This window comes from Sesamum indicum, linkage group LG3, assembly GCF_000512975.1.
Source record: "Sesamum indicum cultivar Zhongzhi No. 13 linkage group LG3, S_indicum_v1.0, whole genome shotgun sequence".
NCBI classification, from domain to species: domain Eukaryota; kingdom Viridiplantae; phylum Streptophyta; class Magnoliopsida; order Lamiales; family Pedaliaceae; genus Sesamum; species Sesamum indicum.
This window is the reverse complement of record NC_026147.1, coordinates 12313533-12335859: the sequence shown is the minus strand read 5'-3', so window position 1 is coordinate 12335859 and position 22327 is coordinate 12313533. Positions and strand designations below refer to the sequence as shown.

General features: G+C 32.0%; 2 protein-coding genes and 1 non-coding gene across 3 annotated transcripts; all 3 read right to left on the bottom strand.

Moving 5' to 3' along the window:
- LOC105158152 (11-beta-hydroxysteroid dehydrogenase 1B-like) lies at positions 6290 to 9020 on the bottom strand. The gene is given in 6 exon segments (NM_001304393.1): positions 6290 to 6828; positions 6938 to 7099; positions 7223 to 7354; positions 7960 to 8045; positions 8522 to 8714; positions 8794 to 9020. Coding segments are annotated over 6 exon segments (1047 nt in total). The 5' UTR covers positions 8977 to 9020; the 3' UTR covers positions 6290 to 6537.
- Positions 15456 to 17409, bottom strand: LOC105158151 (HVA22-like protein e). The gene is made up of 5 exons (XM_011074792.2): positions 17193 to 17409; positions 17081 to 17107; positions 16421 to 16543; positions 16126 to 16318; positions 15456 to 15626 (listed from the first exon to the last, which is right to left on the bottom strand). The coding sequence occupies exons 1-5, from the start codon at positions 17237 to 17239 to the stop codon at positions 15606 to 15608; spliced, it is 411 nt and encodes a 136-aa protein (XP_011073094.1). The 5' UTR covers positions 17240 to 17409; the 3' UTR covers positions 15456 to 15605.
- TRNAA-AGC lies at positions 21438 to 21510 on the bottom strand. Its single transcript has one exon. It is a non-coding gene; the product is annotated as a tRNA-Ala (tRNA).

Below are 22327 nucleotides of genomic sequence, written 5' to 3'. Positions count from 1 at the left end.
CCATGCATGCAAGACAAAATACTAGCTACTGCGAATTCGGGCAATTTCATTTTAATTTTATAAAATATGAAAAGGCCAGAGGATTACGATTACATTATAAATCAACAATCGATATATACAAATTATGACAATTAATTAGTCATTAATAATAATTATACTTGCCTCCTTTAAAATTTAATATAAAATTATATGTAGACTTTTTGTGGCTTAGAAAATTATAATTTGTAACCTGGGCTTTTATGTTAGTTCAACAAATAGATATATATCAGTCAAAATTCGCTGAATTTGTTGATATTATAAAAAAATTAAATAAAAATTTATATTTACCTTTAATTATTGATATTGCTTATGTCGCGATTATGTGACAATTGCATAATAAAGAATTACTGGGTCGATGTAATTGCATTATGCTTGTCTTGCTACATATATATATATATATATATATATATAAATTGATTAGTTATACTTATTAACTAGATAAACTCATGTATTGCTATATATTTTTCAAGAATTAAATCATAGTAACTAATTAAAATGATTCTTATTAAGTAGATTAGTCATATCATTATTTTTATTAGATGGGTTAGCCACAATATCTCAAATTATTAGTTGATTAAATAAATATGAATTTTTATAATTACAAAAGAAGGGGGGCATTATGCCCTGGGATATAAGCAGTAATAAAAAGGGGCATTAGGCCGTGAGCCCTTGGCCTCGTCCCGTCAATTCTCGATCAATTTTGTAATAGTTGAGCATGGGGTGATAGCCCTTGGTCTTGGGCTAAACGTGTCGCCGCACATGGCCTTGACAACGCTCACCCAACTGCCCATCGTATCAAAAGAAAGAAATAATTATACTATTTTTTATGAGATTTAAAATAATTATATATAAATATTTTATTATTTAAAAAATTATATTTAATATTTTTGAAATTTACTTTTATTTAACAAATAAATCTATTCGTTAGTTAAAATTTATTGAATTTGTTGATATTAACAAAAAATTGAAAGAAAATTAATATTTACTATCGATTGACTTATTACTAACTTATTGCAGGTCAAATAATTTTTTTTAGAACTACCTTATAACGGTGAAGATATACCTCCCCACATGTATTAACACATAAAGATGTATGAGAGTAATTTGATCATAAAAAAAATTTATTTGACTTGCAATAAATCAGTAATGAATCAATCAGGAGTTAATATAATATTTTTTTTAATTAATATCAACAAATTTGGTGAATTTTGAATAGCGAAGGAACTTATTTTTTAAATAAAAATAAATCTCAGGAACGCTAAATTTAATTTTATAAACCACAAGGTGTCTATATTTAATTAGACCAAACCTAGGGGTCCTGACACTGCAAAAAAAAGCTAAATTTGGCACGGATAAGGTTACCGTTTCAAAGACCGTTCCATAATGGAATGGGTATTGGGACTCATGAGGAACGAAAGTGGTTGATGACATCACAATAATAATTTTTTATGTTTTGTGATTTTGGTATGGTAAAACCGTTATCAAAGGTAATCTAAAATAATAGTTACAGTTTCTATTTCCAAAATCGGTCCAAACTTATAACGGTTAATAATTGAAACTTTTTTTGTAACGCATTATTAAAATTAGAGAAGGTCTTGAGTTGACCGTTCCTATATGTGAGACAATTAGTATTGCAAATACAATAGTTGATAAATCTATTCTAAAATGAGGTACAATTTGTGACGGTTTGAGTATGCGGTTGCACAAATATTCTGATAACCGTTCCTAAGTATGAGTTTTACTTAAGACAGATACGTTACAAAGACTGTAACCAATTGAGTTATAAGTTGGAACGATTTGAATGTATTATTAATATTATATTCCCGTTCCAAAAAAGGTACAATGGCTATAATTTAACGGATACAAAACCGTTCCTATGTGGTCCTATAATCGTTATAGATTGTAAATTAACGACTATTTTTAACGGCTAATTATGTATTCTAGTAACCGTTATAAAAATCGTTCCAAATTTTCTTATATATATATATATATATGTTCATCTCTTTCTATTTAATCTCACTATCTTCTTCCATTCTTCATATATTATCTCTATTTCCTCAAATTCTCTCGAATTTTCTTGATTTCTCACTATCTCATCTAATATTTTTATACTCTCGTTTGTCAATCTCTCTCGAATTTTTGTTGATATTTGAAGTTATTTGATCATGTAACAACTTTGCCCTTCATTTGTCAATTGGTTATATTTGTTGTTTATTTCTCAATTAAATTTAAGGTTATAATAATAATATATATATATATATGTGTGTGTAGGACTCATCATGTTAAGACGGTTGAAAAGATGAATATATGAGAAAAACCTGCCTAGAAGGGCGGGTCTTATTCCGGAGTTTGAGGATGATGTTACTGCATGTAGAATGGGCTAAGTCTCAATATGCATATATGGAGGATGAGAAGATTAAGTGTCCTTTCGGAAGTGCAAAAACGAAATTGAGCTTTCTATTGGAAATCAACAAGGAATAGAAACATCCTGAACGACGAATTGTGAATCTGATGATAAATCTGACGAAGATAGCTTTGACGAAAATATTCAAGAAAATCTTTTTAGAAACTATTTATGAAAATAATTTTCAAAAATTAAAATCTTTTTCTAAAATATTTTTTTTGCCCCCCATTTTTTCTTTTTCACTATTTCTGAAAATAATTTTAGTCGATATTTTTGCAAATATTTCTGAAAATATTTTTAGAAATAGTTTTCAGAAATTAAAATATATTTTTACTGAAATAAAAATATTTTCGTGAAATTAAATTATTTTTCCTGAATACATTATTTTTTTTGAAAATATTTTCATAAAATATATTTCATTTTCCAAAAAAATCTGCATAATTTTTTTTACAGAAATTATATTTTTTCATGAAATTAAAATATTTTTCAGAAACTTAAATTTGCATACTATTGTGTAATTTAGGGCATATTGTGTAGTTTTTGTAATTATTGTAATTGTGTCGTTTTTGCAGTTATTGTGTAATTTGGATCATATTGTAATTTTTGTAATTATTATCTAATTGTATAATTTCTGAAAATATTGTGAAATTTAGATTATATTGTGTAATTTTGGTAATTATTGTATAATTGTGTAATTTTTGTAATTTATTGAGAAATTTGTGTAATTATTTAGAAAATTAAAGAACTTAGTAAATATTTTAGGATAATGGTAGTTAATAACATAATAATTACAATAATCATAAAAGTGATGCTAATAATTCCAATAATAATATTATTTACATAATAATATGAATAATCACAAAAGTAGACAAATATTATAAATAATAACATTATTTAGGTAATAATGTCAATAATCATAGAATGAGGCTAATATGTTATTTATATAATAATATCAATAATCACAACCTTTGACTAATTAATATTTTCAATAATATTATTTACATAATATATCAATAATCACAATCTTATGCTAATATTTTCAATAATATTATTATTTACGTAATAATTTCAATAATCACTATATTATAAGGAAAATATTTTCAATAATATTATTATTTACATGATAATATCAGCAATATAACAAAATTAGGGTGATATTTTAAATTAAAAGTTACATAATAATTACAATGATCACAAAAAGAGGATAATATTTTCAATAATTATTAATTATTTAAAAATATATAGTTCTTTCGTGCCCACGTACATACGGACCAAGTAATGCTTTAAGTTTGTTTAGCCCATCAAGTGAATTTTTGCCAGTAGAACTAGTCAAATTTATCTGTTTTTATCTGTCGACAAAAGTAGATAAACTTGAGTAGTACTATAACAAAAAGTTTAGGTGATAGGCTAAAAAAGTTTAAACCAATGCTTGACCCGTTTGTATATATACACAAAGAAACTACACATTTTTTAAATAATCAATGAGTACAATACTCATAAATTCATAAAAAATATTTCCAATGTATAAGAAATAGTATATTCTTTTTAATAATTCTTGACTTAGGGTAATTTTTTCAGCAATTACAAAAATTAATACTTACTATAATTTGTATAGATTATGTCTAGTGGTACACATCCTGTAACACGTGGTCGTGGCTGTGGCCTGCCACTTCCACTAGTGCAGTCTGATGCTTCCTAGAATGGCGAAACAATCTTTTGACCACCCCCATCGCATGGCACGGCTGGACCTTTAGCCACCCTGTAGATTGCAGATGATGCGGGACCATCTGGGGCGGCATCGGTAGCTGAGGAGGCTAGACAGCCGTCTGCCACACTAGCGTTTGATCCTGCCCGTTCGTAGGCTGCTCCAACACCAGCACCACCAGTAGTTCCCCACCATATGCGAGCTAGTATACGGCATCGATGATGAGAGGTAAATTTGTCTATGACTATTTTTTAGTATTATTTTATCTGAAAAATCACTAATTAACATGTCCTTTCATGTTTGTTCGCAAATTCCACGAGCGCATCAATGCAGTGCGAAGACACTTTCGCCACCCTTGGGCATGTTTGAGGCAGATGCTGCCAGAATATCAACATTTTTTATTCGAGCGCATGAATGTAATGTACTTTAAATTAGTTTGGTATTATCTTACAATCTAAATTATTTGATGAATTTTTTATTAATATTTTCTTTAGTTTTCTTATTGTACATGACCTACTGGTGGAACTGTGACTATGAGTCCATGTTCCACATGTGGGTCGGAATATTTCCAGAAGAAGTTCTCCGCCTCCGAGGGAGCTGGTTAAGCTATTTTGGCTGGCCAACGAGGTATGGCTCCAACTCTAGGCATACTTGGCTAATGCGGACTTTCAGGAGGAGTACGCGAAAACCGACCAAGCAAATTGAACTGTTCGTAGATGCTACAAGAAGAAGGTGGATGACAACTGAAGTGGCCCGACGACAGTTAAGTGGTGGTAAGTAGCTTAGTAATTTTATTTATTTTTTTTTAAAAATAATTTTGGGGTAAAGTTCTAATAATTTTATTTATTTTGCAGGAGACGTCCAGAAGCTAATGGAGGATAATCAACCTTAGCCCATGGTCGAGAACCATGATACCCGTGCCGAACCGGAGGCTTCGGTGGCGATGATCGAGCACCAGTTGTGGCTGGCTGCAATTCAGGGTAAGAACAATTCAGTCTTGGTTCTGAGGCCCACGTCTCCAGTTGGACCTACACATCACCACCACCACCTCCACTGACATCGACACCGGTACAACCAAACCGACTATGGAGGATTTGCATTGACCGACTGAATGATGATGGTCGAGTTGATGGCCATGATGCGAGAAATGCGGGCAGCTCCTCAACTGCAGAACCATCATAATTGACCGCCTTCATCAGCACCCCAGAACATTGCTGACAAGAGGGTTTAGATTAGCTTTTAATTTTTTTCAATCTTGTAATTAGAAAATATGTTATGTTAACATAAATTTTTTTTCTTCATTATTCATGTTTCATAACTACATTCTAATATTTCATATTTATCCAATTAATAAGTTCATCAATATAATTAATTAAAAATTTATTAAGTTAATTTAATTATTTAATAAAATTTATTAAACTATATTTTAAATTATTTATTAAATATAAGATTACAATTTTATTATTAGATAAAAATATAATTTTAGTAATTAAAAAGCTAATATACAAATTAAAAAAACAAAACACCTAAAAAAGTATTCCTACAAAAAAAAAAAGAAGTCGTTCCTAAATGTATTGTATTGTTAATTCATGCACCACATTGGGTTCCAAAATATATTTCTAAACCAATTACAATATACTGTTCCAAACAAAAAATACACCATTCCTAATATAATTTGAAAATTCGATTACTTTACTATTTCAATACTATATCTAAATATATCACCAACACAAATAAATACAATTCCAAAATTCAAACATAAATATCACAAAAAAATCGTTCTAAAAAATAAACTACATAACCATTCCAAAATTAATTAAAAAAATAATTGTTCCCTTTCAAATACATATTAAAAACAATCACCATCAACGCGCCACAATAACCGTTCCAATTTGAAACAATCTTTCATCAACCATTTCTAAATTTTAATATCCCCGGCTATAATGACGGATAATAATAATAATTCCTAAATCCAATTCAAATTAATTTCTAAATCCAATTCAAATTAATCTTTAATTTAAAACTGTCCAAAATCCGCTTTCTTTTTTATAGTGTGAGGGAGGTGTAATTATCCCTTAAAGGAAAAGAAATTTACAACGATCAACTCTTGCATTGATGAGGCATATAAGAAGAATTATATGTAAACATCCACTAATAATCTCCTGAACTTTATATTCGATAAACTTTACACAAACACCTTTTCTGATGGCCTTTTTCTATAAAGGCGTTCAGAAAAACCCTCCAAACAACCAACCGCATTGAAGAACAAAATGTCAATTTCCGTAGCAAAATGACTGCCTTATTATATATACATCCATACACACAAACTTACTTCTGTATGCACAAGATCATCACAAACTTACAGATGTCCCAATGCATTTTTCCAGCATTAATCATTCTTGGGCTCCGGAACTTGCACGGTTTCCGGGTAAAGCAAGGACTTCACTCCTGTGTAATCCAAAACCTTCTTGCCAAACGTTTCCTTCTCCGGCTCACCCGGGCTGGCCAAGTACATCAGTCTAAATACCCACTCCATCACCTCAGGGCAGAATAGCTTCCACCAATAAGTAACCCTAAACCAGGCCGGCTCTGTCACGTATCTTTCTCCACGGATCGCGCTCCTCACGATTGACCTTGCCGCACTTTCCACCCTCAGGATTGGAGTCGTGCTCACTTGTACCTGAGTTCAAGTGTGTGTGTGTGTGTGTGTATATATAGAGAGAACTAATGAAATACATGGATCTTGGAACAAATTAAAACAAAGATACACATGTGCAATGGGCACTTACATCTCTCATGTCCTGATCAATTACACGTTCGCCAGCATTGTAGAATTTGCCTTGGGTAAGTTCAGATTCTATGAATCCTGGAGTCACAAGGGTTATGCCTATATCGGGGCCGAATTCCACCCGCAGTGTCTCAAAAAATTGTGAAATCGCCGCTTTGCTTGCCTGATCATGTATATTCATATATACACATTATTAATACGTACCTTCATTTCAAGACGAAGATTTATGTGCACACAAGCTAAACAAGGGTAAAATGCGACGTGATAGTGATAGCTAGCTACATACATTGTAAAAACTCATCCTCGGAGTAGGCATCCAAGAACTGGATGAAGAAAGTACAACAATTCGGCCTCTGCTATTCCTAAGGTATGGGGCGGCAAATCGGGTCATATACACATAGCCCCAGAAGTTGATATCCTGCAACACCAACAAATACTTAATATATTTTATGGTAGGATAGAAATTGTATCTTCGATTCCATCTAATAGTCTATAGAATATATACTGCATCACGTGCACAAAGAAAATAAATAAATTAAATTCTATAATCTTTCTGCACGTAATTTGTATGTATCAAAGAAATAAAAAATATAAACCAGAATAGAAAATTCAATCAGATTAGTTCTACAGTTCGAACCTGGTTTCCAAATCCGAGTTGTATTATGTATTGCATTTTGCATATATTAGTCAACTTTATAACATACCTTCCTCACAAATATGCTAACATAAAATTTGTTAAATATGAAACGTCGTGCAACACTTGATAGAGATCTGAATGTTCTATTTCAAGTTTTATTAAACTTTTAGTCCATTTAATATATACATGCCAAGTAAATAATTTTTTTTCTAATTAATTAAACAAAACATCTAACATTATTACTTAAGAGGTATACATGACATACATATCAAATAAAATAAAAAATGCAATATGATATAAAAGAGATTCATATGATAGGGAGAAGGGGTCCATTGAATAGATCATTAACCAGGGAATTCGAACGTTAATTTATGGCATTTCGATACCATAGTTTCTCTGTAACCAGTAATATCTTCAACTTCTTCCAGCATTGAAACTGACATAATTCCAGCGTTATTGACCAGGTGATCCACTGCACATATTAAGCAAAATTAAGACATGTACCGGAATTGATCAGCGCTACCAATTTTCTTTCAAGACATCAATAAATACAGAGGAAATAAGAAATAGCAATTTTAGTCCAATAAGTATATCGCGACAATTTCAGTCACTGGTCAATTCATTTCTGACATTTTTATTCTCTAATTTTAAACTTTTTATATTTTATTCCTATAATTTTAATTTTCTTTTATTTTTTTTAATAAAAATGACCTAAATTTACTGAAATAGTTGGAAAAGTACACCTACCAGCTTAATTGGATGCTTTTTCCGGCCATTTAGTAAATTTTTGTTAATGTGCAAAATTTTTGAAATACAGAATAAAATCACAAAAATAGATTCGTACGTGATCAAAATTACGGCCCCTATATCTACTGAAGTACTAAAATTACAATTCTACCATACATAAAACCATATACTAAAAGAAAAATAATACTTAAACCATCTTACATCTTCCAAAGCGATTCATAGTCTGATCAACAACCTTCCTGCAGTCCTCCGCCTTCGAAACATCGGCCCGGACCACCACGACGTCCGGCGACCCCAAATCGCGCGCCCTTTCGGCCACTTCTTGAAGACTCCTTTCCCTTCTTGCAGCAAGCACCAAGCACGCCCCTCTCTTAGCATACTCGTAAGCAAGACTCTGCAAGAAGCGTCAATTCAAACCCGGGTTACAACTTGTTAATGAAATTATAACACCAGAACACAGTTGTTGTACTTACTTCGCCGATGCCGGAGGAGGCGCCGGTGATGACGACGACTTTTCCAGCGACATCCTCGCTGAAAAGGGTGCCCAAGATTGAAAGGAAGAACTTGAAAATCTGGAAGGGTGGCAAGAAAAAGAGAAGGAAGAAGAAGGTGAAAGGGGGAGCTATTAAGTTGAGGAAAGTGTGGATTAGATCCATCATGGCTAAGATTTCTTTTCTCTTTCTTTGTTCTTGCGCGAAATTTGGTGACGATGATAATTATCAGCAGCTGATTTGATGAGAATTTAAGAGAGAGATAGAGAGAGAGAGAGAGAGAGTAATATATGTAAATGCATGGGTGGAGGCAGTGGTGGCATCACTGCATGAATTGGAGCTGACACGTATTTGGATTAAATCGGTGGGGATCGTTTAGGTATTTCTCTCAATTCAGTCGATGTCTTTATGTGAATAGCTGAAGAATTAAGGACATTCCACGTTGGCATGAGGGCGTGGGCGAAACTCTATTTCAAATCGAATTTAATCGTATTTTTATCAATTATATATTAAATATAACATATTTGTATAATTGGTATAAAATTTTAAAAAAATTAAATATATAATAAATAAATATATATCAAATTTATTATGTGATTGTTTGATCGACCAAACCTAATTCAGATAAAAAAATTTATAAGGATGAGTAGAGATGGGCATTGGGTCGGGCATTACAAGTTTGAGTGATTTGCAAGGAAAAATTAATTTTAATCCTGTAAGTTAAGAGGTGTCAGTTTTAATCTTGTTCAAATTAAAATTTGCATTTTGATCCTGTAATTTTAAAAATTATGATAATTTTTGCCTTTTTTGGCTGATTTAACTGAAAAATTCAACGTCAGCATCCATGTGGCAATCTAAGTTATAATTTTTAATCGTAATTTTGGTCCTCTAACTTTCGATATAGCAATTTTCATCCTTAAGCCGAATTAATGATCATTTTCTCCTTTTATGATAAAAGCTTAATAGTTATTTCACATGCTATTAATCAAACCCAATATGCTTTTGAATAAAATTAAGCCTCAATAAGTTTCATACCTTGCTTTGACTGTCTTGCCACTAGGGATTCCAAGCCCTTGATTTTAAGATTTTCTTTCAACTACACTACCACCGTATATGGTTCACAGACACTTGGCTCATTCAACAAGAAAAACAGCATATATGGTGAGATATCTACAATCCACTAAGATTTAGGCAGAACACCAATAAGAAGAAAACTCGTTCATCTTTTGGTTCAAGAATTCTATTTTCACATGTATATGCATTGTCCATCCATAGTCGTAAAATGTCTTTTAGATTTTAAGAGAACTTTGAGGTATTCGGTTTGAGTTCTTTTCAATCAATTCTTTTTATCATAATATTAAGAATTGTAGTGTTTTAGAAATTTACCTGATCAATATCTCCTTACTACCTATGAACCATCTGTTGTGCTAGTGTGGTTGAAAGAAATCCGTAAAATCGAGGAAGTTGAATTAATGGCAAGGTAGTTAAACCACGCTATGAAGTTTATGAAGGCTTAATTTTAGTTAGGAAGCATATTGGTACTAATTAAGACCATATGATAGGACTATTGAGATATAATAATAAAATATCAAAATGGTCACTAAATGGGCTTAAGGACCAAATCGCTATTATTTTGACAGAATAGAGGATTAAAATTACTACATCCAAAGTTAGAGGACCAGGATTGCTAACCACTTAAAGATATAGGACCAAAATTACAATTAAAGTTTACAATTCGAACTGCCATGCCATCAAATTCACTGGATGCCCCAACTTAGGTGTTGACATGACTGATGATGTGGAATTCTCTAGCCAAATTGGTCGAAAAAGACTAAAAAATTACCATAATTTTTAAAGTTACAAGACCAAATTGCAAATTTTAATTGAATAAGATCAAGATTATCACATCCTAATTTACTGGCTAAAATTGCATTTTTCATGTGATTTTCATTGAGTACTAAAATTATGAGTAGTTAAAATAATTATTCGACTAGCCGATAAAGTCTAGTTCAATTGGTGAATTAGTTGAGAACCCATGACTGTAAGGTCATTGAATCGAACCCCCACTAATGTGTAGGATGTTATATATTTTATTGTAATAGCAGGTGTCGATTTATTTTAATAATAAGTGTTGATTATGTATAGTTATCTGATATTGATTAGTGTATGATTGTTATAGTTGTTGGTAGTTGTTAAATATAAATATTAGATATTTAATGATTGTAATAGATTTATTAAAAAAAATAATAAATAATCTTTTCATTTCAAAAAATAATTATTCGACTTGAATTTTGCGAAAACCTAGATCTTTTATACCCAACAATTCGAGTATTGAATTTTCTTTATTTATTTTTTATAACATCACATACTACAAACGTTATCGACACTGGTGCCTCTATTTGCTTCAAAGTAGGCATATGTTTGAGAATTTCCAACAAACGCATAAAGTATGTCTATTCTTAACAACATATACACCCCCCCCCTCAAAAAAAAAAAAAGAAAAAATTAAATACCTAACTGAAATAATCACATTTTTTAAGTGGTGTTTGAAATTTTTTGGACTTTTATAAAAAAATTAAATTTAGCTATAGAAACTTGAAAGTATTTAAAAAGAAAAGTTGAAAAAATAAAAATTGGAGCGTTTGAATATGAAATAGTCAATAAGAAGTATTCATATGTAAGTGCACATTTAATTAAGATATTAAATTGTTTGTTTGAATTGAATTTACAAACAGTAAACTATAGGTAGATTTTTTATAATTTGACCTAATTGCAAATTATAATCTTATTGTTTCAGACATCATAAATTACAAAGTATATCGCTTTAGATTGTAGTTGGAATTACAAGTACATTCCATATTCGGTGGCGAAATTGTACACAAACACCTGCAGAGGTACGTTACACTACAATCTCCTCAAGGATAGAACACCCAGTAATTTTATAAAGGGCAAAAGGTGTCTTCGATCTAATAGGATCTAACCTAAGTAAAGATGTCTGCCCGAAATAATTTTCTGGAGTTGTTATTGATCATTGCTTCTGTAGTTGAACGTGCAAAATCGAATGGCATTTAGACTCTTCTTTTTACACCAAACATAATTGTGTAAATTACCTTAACAAATTCTGAGGTCATTCTAATTACACAAATGTCTTATGCCTTTTGTAGAATTATAAATATACCTCTATTTAGTGGCAAAATTTTACACAAATACCCATTGAGGTACATTACACAAACATTCCCTCACGGATAAAACATACTGTAAATTTTATATAGGACATGGATATCAAAATAATAAAATCTAACATCAAAAGTGTCGTCATTAATAGTTGCTTTCGTAGTTGAGCCGTAAAATTGAATGGCATTTATATTGTTACCAATTCATGACAACCTAAGTCTATTGACAATGGGAGCAACCTAGAAATGTTGTTGGACAACAAGGCAGGGATTCCGAGAGGGGAAGGAGATCAAAGTTCCTTTACAACACTCAGATATGTTCATACACAAATGAGGTGAGAATCTCAATTACCCCACACTTGGGGCACCCCAACCTCCCAGAAACTCCTTTTATTTTCACTGTATCGCTTGTCGAGATTGCATTTATGAAAACGTCCAAAACCTTGTTTAGTACTCAGGTTATCATATGAAACTCCACTATCCTTCAGAGGGTCCTTGAGACGGCCAAACTTGAGCGCAAGATTGTATGGATTCTTTACATTATACACTCACTTTTTCTCAAAGTCCCAAACCATGCAAGTAGTGGGCTCAAACCGAGAAAGTTGGATTCCCCAAATAGCTTGCACATACTCTCTCCAAAATGAAACAGTGTCACATGCATCCGCTAATAGATTTAAGGGAGGAGAAATCGGGAGAACTCATAAGGTCAAGGGAGCCATCATGATTCCCATATTCAAATATCCGTACCATTGTCTACATGCCATCTACACCCCACTTGCACCAATTCCTCCCCCCCCCCCCCCTAATTTTACTTTGCCATGCAAAAGAGGGGGATGCAACCAATTTTGTGTCTAAGAAGCCAATATGTGGGAAACAATGTGCTTTGAAAACCTGACGTAATAGGCTTCCTGGATTTGTCATGAGGTGCCATGCCACCTTACCCAATATTGCTAAATTGAACTTTTTCAGTTATCTAAAACCTATACCACTATCCTTTTCCCCTCACACATTTTCCAACATACCACCCAATGTCACATTTTCCCCTGAGAACTCCACGAAAACTCTACCAATGTAGACTCCAATTCCCGAGTAAGTGATTCTGTAAGCTATAAACAACTCATAGTGTAGGTGGCAATTGCTTTTAGTACTGCTTTCACTGAGCATTTCTATTCTTGCCTTTCGCAATTGTTTCTCCTTCCATCCCAATACCCTCTCCCACACCCTTTTTTTGATTTTTGCAAATACCCCCCTTTTAGATTTATTAATGATGGATGGAAAATCTAGATATTTCTCCAACTTTGCCACCACACGCACTCGTAAAATAGCTGTCATCCTTTCCCTCACTCTTACCTCCACATTTGAACAAAAATCTTTGAACTTTTAAAAATTAACCACCTGCTCTGAGGCTCGTTCATATTGACTAGAATTTGTTTAAGCGTAGGAATCACCCCTTCTGGCGCCTGTAGAAATAGCAAAGAGTCGTCAACAAATAACAGATTGGATATCCTTTGGGCCAAATGCGCCACTGCCACACGAATCTCCCCTCGTCACTCCGCCACTTGTAAATCATATTGAATGCATCGTCACACATAATAGGTAAAGAGATAGAGGATCCTTATGGCTAATCCCTATACGAGGCTCAAATTCCCAAATTGTTCCCCATTCAACATAAAAGATAATGACACCAATGAGAAACACATCCTAATAAGATAAATGAACTCCGTTTGGGACACCAGCCTCTGACATAGTAATTCTAGGAAAGACCACTCATCTATATGTCAAGTTTTAACGCAACATTTCAATTTTTTCCCACCTTTTTTTTCATTCTTTTCAAAGAATGATTAATTTCTTGCCCCACCAAAATATCCGTGATTAACCGTCCACACGTAATTCCAGATTAAAATGGAAAAATTATGCTATTTGATGCCTCCTCAAGATTTACCTTCGGAGTCCAAGAGCAAGGAGGTGGGGCCTGAACCTAATGGCCCAACAGGTATAGCCCAATCGGCTCATGAGTTAGGCCCTTTACCTCATAAAGCCACAATATGTCTAATAGTCTGGCAGACCCAAGAAGAAAACCTATTTCAACAAATCTAGTCATCATACAGTAGGACGACCATGTCATACAGGTGGTTGGCACGTTAGGATACGTCATAGTAAAAAATCTCCAAATAACTCCAACATGCCTTACTGGAATTGACTTTTTTGTCAGCAATTAGCTGCATTCCTATATACCCATGCAGGTTGGACAATGCTTAGTCAAACAATCATATCTTTGTCTAGATAAGTCCAAATCCTATAATTATTCTTTTATTACAAAGCCAACACATGCAGCTATCTAATGGGACCAGATTTGCAGCAACCAACACTTAGAGCTTACTTTACGGATACTTATAAATTAAGACATGGTGTGATTTTGGTAACACAAGCTATCATATTCAAACTTTCATTTTCTTTCATTTTTCTATGTTATTTCCAACATACTTTGACACTTCATACAATTTTATTCACTTTCACAATATTTTCAACCATTGTTCTTACTTTGATTCAAGTTTTCCACTTATTTCTTTAGTTATAACTTTACCGACTTAAGTATTGAAGTGTTAATATTTATTTTGCAGGACTAATTCTCCACTAATTTTAAAATTTTGTGAAAATCCTTCTACCATGATGGTGTTGCTGAATGTTTTCAATCTTTTGCAATCATTTTACACACCAAAGCTGATCGTTCTAATTTGTATAACTGCACCAAATATATGCAATCTATAGAATATTTTCCGACAAGTACTACACGGAAAATGAAATGAATTATACACTAAAGCGAAATAAAAGATCTTATTTTCCAAGGCACGTGTACCAGAAAAAGTGTCTCATCACAATTAGATACAGCTAAAATAGTTTAATTATTCAACACTAGCAACCTACTAAAACACATTAATCCGAAGATTTGAATCTCAATATTAACAACTATGATCTAAACATTTATCATAATTTTTTAATTACGACTAAAAATGTTGATCTTGTTAAAAGAAACACCAATATTCATCATGACATCGTGACCCATTTTCGTTATTCATATAATGAGATCTTGACCAATTCTTTTTGAGATCGTGATCAATTTTCATTATTCAAAATTACTCATCATGAGATATATTCTGACCGATTTTCATCACTAATATTTGTTCTTAAAATATAATAATTATTCATTGATCATTATTTAGATTATAATCTTTTCTTAATCATAATAATTAATACTCACATCATATTATAATTTGGCAAAATCGTCCTCCCATCTGAGCATACTGCTAAGTATTAACGGACATTAAAAAACAAACCTTATTTTCCCAGGCAAAAGAGTTTAAAGACAACTAGAGAAAAGAGGTTCAACATGGTCCAGATCGAATCAAAAGCAGTCAATACGAATCGAACAAAGAAAAAAAGAAAAAGTAAAAATGTAACTAGTGTGCTATATTATACAATCACCACCAAAGTAAAAGCCGTTGTTGATAGAACATCATCATCCGTACATCATGTTACAAGAAAACATTAAAAAAAAAAAAAAACAGCCGGCCAGATTAGATCAGTCAAAAAGCACACAGTTCCCTAATCAATGCTTCTTCACTAATACGCTTCTTGCTCCCCCTGCACCACACATATCAATGACTTCTCATTAATATAAAATTAGTAAAGAAATTATTTTCTCTATTTTCTTTAGTTGTGTATATAATCAATATACTGTCTGTCAGAATTAGTTATCAAATTTCTATCGAGGTTAATGCAATTTTAAACTCCCTAATATTATAAATAATCAATTATTTTTCTACGAAAAGAATTTACCCTCTTATATTTTTAAAACAAAATAATTTATCTTTTAAAATAAAAAAATACATTTTAAAAATATAAAAAAATAAATTATTGTATTTTAAATCAAATTTCTAAAATAGACACAACGTAAAAAAAAAAAAAAAATACTCTACATATTTAATCACATAAACATCATAAAACATAAAATTAAACGTGTCGGCGACTATTTCAAAAAAATCTCGCAAAATCGAGAATTAAATAGGACGAATTTTTTAATTCTAAGATTATTTAAAAAATTATCTTGAAGCCTGAACACAATATTGGGCATGTAAAATACCTTCTTGGTGGAGATGAAATCGACGAACTTGTTTTTGCCTTTGGAGTTGGGGGATTTCTGCAAATGTGGTCCTCCGTATTTCTTGATCAGCTTTTCTCTGACGAATTTTTCGTAAATGAAAGCAGCGCCTCTGAACTGAGGCAGCACCAACCACGCAACGAATGCTAGCTTCACATCGTACCATATGGGGATCCTGCAAATCATCAATGCCAAATACCGACACATTATCACTTTTCAGATAAGAAATAACGATTTTAGTACATTTTTAATTTCTTTATTAAAGGTGGAAACGTACCATTCCAAGAGGGGTTGGAGCAGCATCTCCATTAGAGTGAGAAAGGAATACAAAATCCAATACGCCAGCCACTGTTCGTCATCTAATTTTGAGGTGCTTTCTATAGCCACCACCGATGCATACCTGCCGTACCAAAACCCAAATTAATTATGGACAAAAAACTATTAAAAGAAGAATAATTCAATATTAATATCATTATTTTGATAAGTCGTCTTGCCGTCAACTATTTTTTTTTTCTTTAAGTGGATAATAATAAAATTTTGGTCTGGATTTATGTCGTGTTAAACCCATTTAAAATTTTTAATACTAAAAACTTATTTAATATTAATATTTTAGCACATGATATATATATATACATGTATAAATACAACAGATCTTTAAGTGAAAATGTTAGTAATTGAACATAAAAGAGTAATATGACCATTTAAAGTTAAAAAACAGAAAAAAAGAAAAAACAATCAGACCCATGATCGAATTTCTGAAAATTTAAGGAATTTTGCTGTCTTTTTTATTCATTTATTTTTTCTCAATAAGTTAAATGTAATTAACCCCGTATCAAATATTTGGACCGTGGCCAGTGAGCCAAAATGATGTACTACTTTAATTTTTTTAAAAAAATGGACAAATTTCAAATGATTGGTGGATAGAAGAATAACTTACAATGGATAGAGAAGCATCACTCCTGGCCTGCAAGAACACAAACAAACATGTCCAATTAGTGACGCGGAGAGAGAGAGAGAGAGAGGGAGAGAGAAGAAGAAGAAGAAGTTACCCGGCCATAGAGTGAAGGTAGGTAATCAAAGTCCAAAAACGGCCCATTCTTGCAAATATTAATCAGGTCGAGCGATCTGACCAACACACACACACACAAAGAAGAAAAGTAGTTGAAGGAATATCAGAAATTTGAACAGAAGTAGTGCAGATAGTGATTGCTTTGATTTGTACACTTTGCTTAAATAGCGTTTGGGTTTCAGGACAACCGAATACTGATGGGACGCAGCTTTCTTGTGATGTTCTTTATAGTGTTAGAAACGAGGACACGTGGCGAGATGGGTCGGTGGCATCAGATTCTGCCCTAAACGTGGCGAACTAGGTTTAGCACCGTCCAGATCAGTACTCTGTTTCTTTCTTTCCCATCAAAAGAAAACCCTTAATTTCTTTAATCATATTAATCTCTCATCTATATCTTGATTCTAGTTTCTATGAGACATCAAGCAATTGCTTTTGTACTTTCTCCCAGACACAAGCCACGTGTTGCAGGTTTCCACGCACTAAGGTCGGTGACACGTAGCCTCTCTTTGAGCTACCCAAGTTATTACATAAACAAAGAAAGACGAAAGAATTGATGGTATGTCATCTAATTGCTGGGCTCTGCCAATTGTAGTTTATGTACAGAGAGTTAATGACATTAAGTGAACGTAGGGGGCGGCGACCCACCCATTCTAGCATTGTACAGGTGAAGGATCCAGCATTGCATGTTCATATTATTTAATTGTATTATACCGACACATATATGATGTATATTTTTACTTGGCTTAAATATATTTGTTATTTTGTAATTTTACTACTTTATCGTTTTTATTTTTTTAGAATTATAAATTTTTTTGGTAATTTGTTCACTCTTCAAAATTTTAATCTTTTTGATGCTAAATTTTACGAATAAATTTATGTGCATCAGGTGGTTTATTTAAATTGTAATTTTTATTCTAATTGGTTTATTTTTATTTGGACAATGTCTACATAATCCGACACCAAAAGAACTAAAATGAAAAAATAATAAAAAGTTACAGGACTCTTTTGCAACTTCAGAAAGATAAAGGATTGAAATACTAAAATTGAGAGGTGAATAAGATTTGTTCCGACAACTTCTGCAAAATTCAGTTTCGAATGGATCAAATTTGCGACATTTCAAAAGGTTATAGGACTATTTTGCAACCCTAAAAATAAAGGATAAAATACCAAACTGCCAAAACTATTGCATCAAAAATATATTTAAGCCTTTTTTACTTTTAAGGTAAATTACGATGAGTTTTTTGAGGTTTAATATAATTACAAATATGCCTTATTATTTAAAAGAATTATAAAGTTCTTATGCTTTTTGGTGAAATTATGCAATCCATAGAAGTCTTGAATTGTCATCTTATTATAAAAAAATCGTGGGTGGAAAGTTTTGAAAACTAAAAAAAATACAAATATTTTGAATATAATTTATAGTCCACAATTAATGGGCTAGACTTTTTATTAGACGATAATTAGAATCATGTAGGTACCGATAATTTTTGAGATAACAAGAAACTGTTTGTAATTATTTTAAATCTAAAAAACACTACAATTAATTTACTATTTACTTTAACTTATAGTTTGATTTATCTAATTATTTTTATTTTATATATATATCAATCACATATTGATCTAATTAACACTAATACATAATACAAAAGTGTAATCAGGATCAATGAGATATATGCACACGGAACGACTCTCAAAATGAAACCCGAAATAAAATGTCTCATCTTTTGTTATTTTTGATAGTGATCAATGTATTTATAGACTGTTAATCAAATCGAATCTACCAATCTCATAATTATAAGTTCACATCATTTTGAAGAAAATGTAAGAACGAATATTGATTCTTTTTATTTTTTTTCTACACTTATATATAATATATAGTTTATAAAAAATTAAATGAAATTGCAATTCTCTTCCACGTACATAAAACGAAAGAAGGATATGATCTTGTAGGTTTTTCTATTAATTACGATTTGTAGGCTATACTTTTCTCCTTCTTTCAACTTCGAGGAAAGTTGAATGTAGACATCTACACATGTAATCTACACATTCAACATTAATATCATCAAAGTCAACTTGCAAGGTAACTAAGGGGCTGGCTTAATTCCAACCATGAACGTCTCTCGTACTGGCCCTCACACCTTAGATCATTTGACATCTAGGCCGTTAGACTCAAGGGCCTGCCCTAGATGCTTTAAATTAAATTAAAGCTGTGAGACGATATCGGATCATTGGAAAGTCAATGTAATTTACTTTGTTCTCATAATGACTATTTTATTAAGTTAGGCCTCATTTATTTTGTAAGATAAGATTAAAGTGTTATAAATTAATGGATGATAAATTTGAAATATGTAGTGATATAATCGTCTCACCCACACCCCTAACAATCGATCATCTTAAATGAAGGACAATCCCAAGAGGCTAGAGTCCCACATATATTGTTGTTTCCATTGTGACAGGGGGCATACAACAGAAGAATGTTATCACCTCCAAAACGAAATAGAAAAACTGATCTAGCGGGGACACTTGAAGGAATATGTCAACCATAATCTATAAGGACGCCAATTTGACTGCGTGCCAAATATGCCACCTCAAAACTTACTACCAGGAAGATTCAAGGAGTCTATAGCCGGCATACCCCCTATCACTCTAGAAGAGCTACTCATGCAGTTACAAAACTATATTAGGATCGAGGAGTCCAATATTTTAGACACTTCTCTTGGTGGCAAGAGGCAGGCGGAGAGGATGAAAAAGAGCTAAAGCAGAAAGAAGAGTGCAAACACTTAGCGCTGACACGGTTCACTTATTCCACCCCCCCTGAATGCATCCAGAAGTAAAATATTAGTTGTGGTGGAGCAACAATGAAAGACAATCCCAAGAGGCTAGAGTCCCACATATATTGTTGTTTCCATTGTGACAGGGGTCATACAACAGAAGAATGTTATCACCTCCAAAACGAGATAGAAAAACTGATCTAGCGGGGACACTTGAAGGAATATGTCAACCATAATCTATAAGGACGCCAATTTGACTGCATGCCAAATATTCCACCTCAAAACTTACTACCGGGAAGATTCAAGGAATCTATAGCCGGCAAACCCCCTATCACTCTAGAAGTGCTACTCATGCAGTTACAAAACTATATTAGGATCGAGGAGTCCAATGTTTCAAACACTTCTCTTGGCGGCAAGAGGCAGGCGGAGAGGAGGAAAAAGAGCTAAAGCAGAAGGAAGAGTGCAAACACTTAGCGCTGACACGGTTCACTTATTACACCCCCCTGAATGCATCCAAAAGTAAAATATTAGTTGTGGCGGAGCAACAATGAAAGACAATCCCAAGAGGCTAGAGTCCCACATATATTGTTGTTTCCATTGTGACAGGGGGCATACAACAGAAGAATGTTATCACCTCCAAAACGAGATAGAAAAATTGATCTAGCGGGGACACTTGAAGGAATATGTTAACCATAATCTATAATGACGCCAATTTGACTGTGTGCCAAATATGCCACCTCAAGAGCTAACACCAAATCCAACTCCTCATGATGATAATCTTTTCACATATAATGTTACTTACATAATGTTAGTTTTTCAATTATTGCAATGTATTTCCTCGGATTTATTACATCACATAACATTGTTGAGGGAAAATTGGAGAACGAAATTAAATGAAAAAGACCTTTGCAGATAAGAAATAAATAATAAATTACAATGGATTTTTTGAGTTTTGCTATAATTATAAATATTTATTTATTTTTGAAAAAATTATCAACACCTTCTCAAAATCACAAGGGGTATTTGTACTTTCATGATAGTATTTGTAACTTTTTAAAAAACGAAAATATATTTGTAATTTTTCAAAAAATAAGAAGATATTTATAATTATATAAATTTCAAAAGAGCCCATTTTTTGAATTTTGCTATAATTATAATATTTATTTATTTTTGAAAAAATTATCAACACCCTCTCAAAATCATAAAAAGGGGCATTTGTTAGTATATTTGTAACTTTTCAGAAAATGATAATATATCTTTAATTTTTAAAAAATAAAAAAATATTTATAATTATAATAAATTTCAAAAGCCCTTATAATTTATGGGAAAAATAAAATGGTTGACAACAATTGAAATGAGAGGGTAAATAATGAGAAAATTGTCGCAGCATTCTCGAATACTGTAGTGCATTTTCGGCGGAATAAAAGGTTAATTACTAATCGGTTGAGCACAATTGGAGATGCGGGGTATCGATCCCCGTACCTCTCGCATGCTAAGCGAGCGCTCTACCATCTGAGCTACATCCCCATTTGTGTGTTGAATAGATTTCTGAAGGTTTTCACATTCTTTTTCTTTACTTAAGTTTACTAATATTTTCTATTTTATTGAAGCTCATAAGTTCATTTTGTATATCAATAGCGATAATTATATTTGCATGCAAATAAATACTCATATGCTATTTTTATTTTAATTAAGAATAAATTAAATAAAAGTGAATAAATTTAATTTGTCAGTGTAGGTAATTCCATGAAATTAATTTTTTATAGGGATGTGATTTGAGTAGTTAATTCAATATCATTAATTGGGAAATATGTTTGTTAGTCTTTCATTTCATTTTTATTTTTTAGTGGCAAATATGTACTTTTAATTTTCCTTAGGTTTTCGTATGAAATGAGAATGTGTTTAGATTAGATAATAAGAAATTATGTTTTATATTAAACTGCAGTGTCAATATAATATATTTTTAATAAAAATAAGTACAAATAAGCATCTATACTAATATATAAGAGAAGGTCTTTTTATCTGACAAAGGTCGATTATGACACCGCGTAATCAGTTTTATTGTTGTGCAGATAATGCCTTGAAGTTTCTTTTTCCTTTGTTGCTTTCTTTCTTTTATTCTTTTTATGAAAATGTGATGTGTTGGTGTATATATCTTTTCTTATTCATAGTATACTTTAAAATATAAAATATTATTTATTATATACACGCAGGGACAACTTGCCACAATGACTAGTAATATATAATGATAATAAGCATTTTTTGGCATTATAACAATTTGGTGCAGTAGTATCCAAACTACCACTTTGAGCCTAAAAATCCTCTTTGATAATAGTACTAGCAG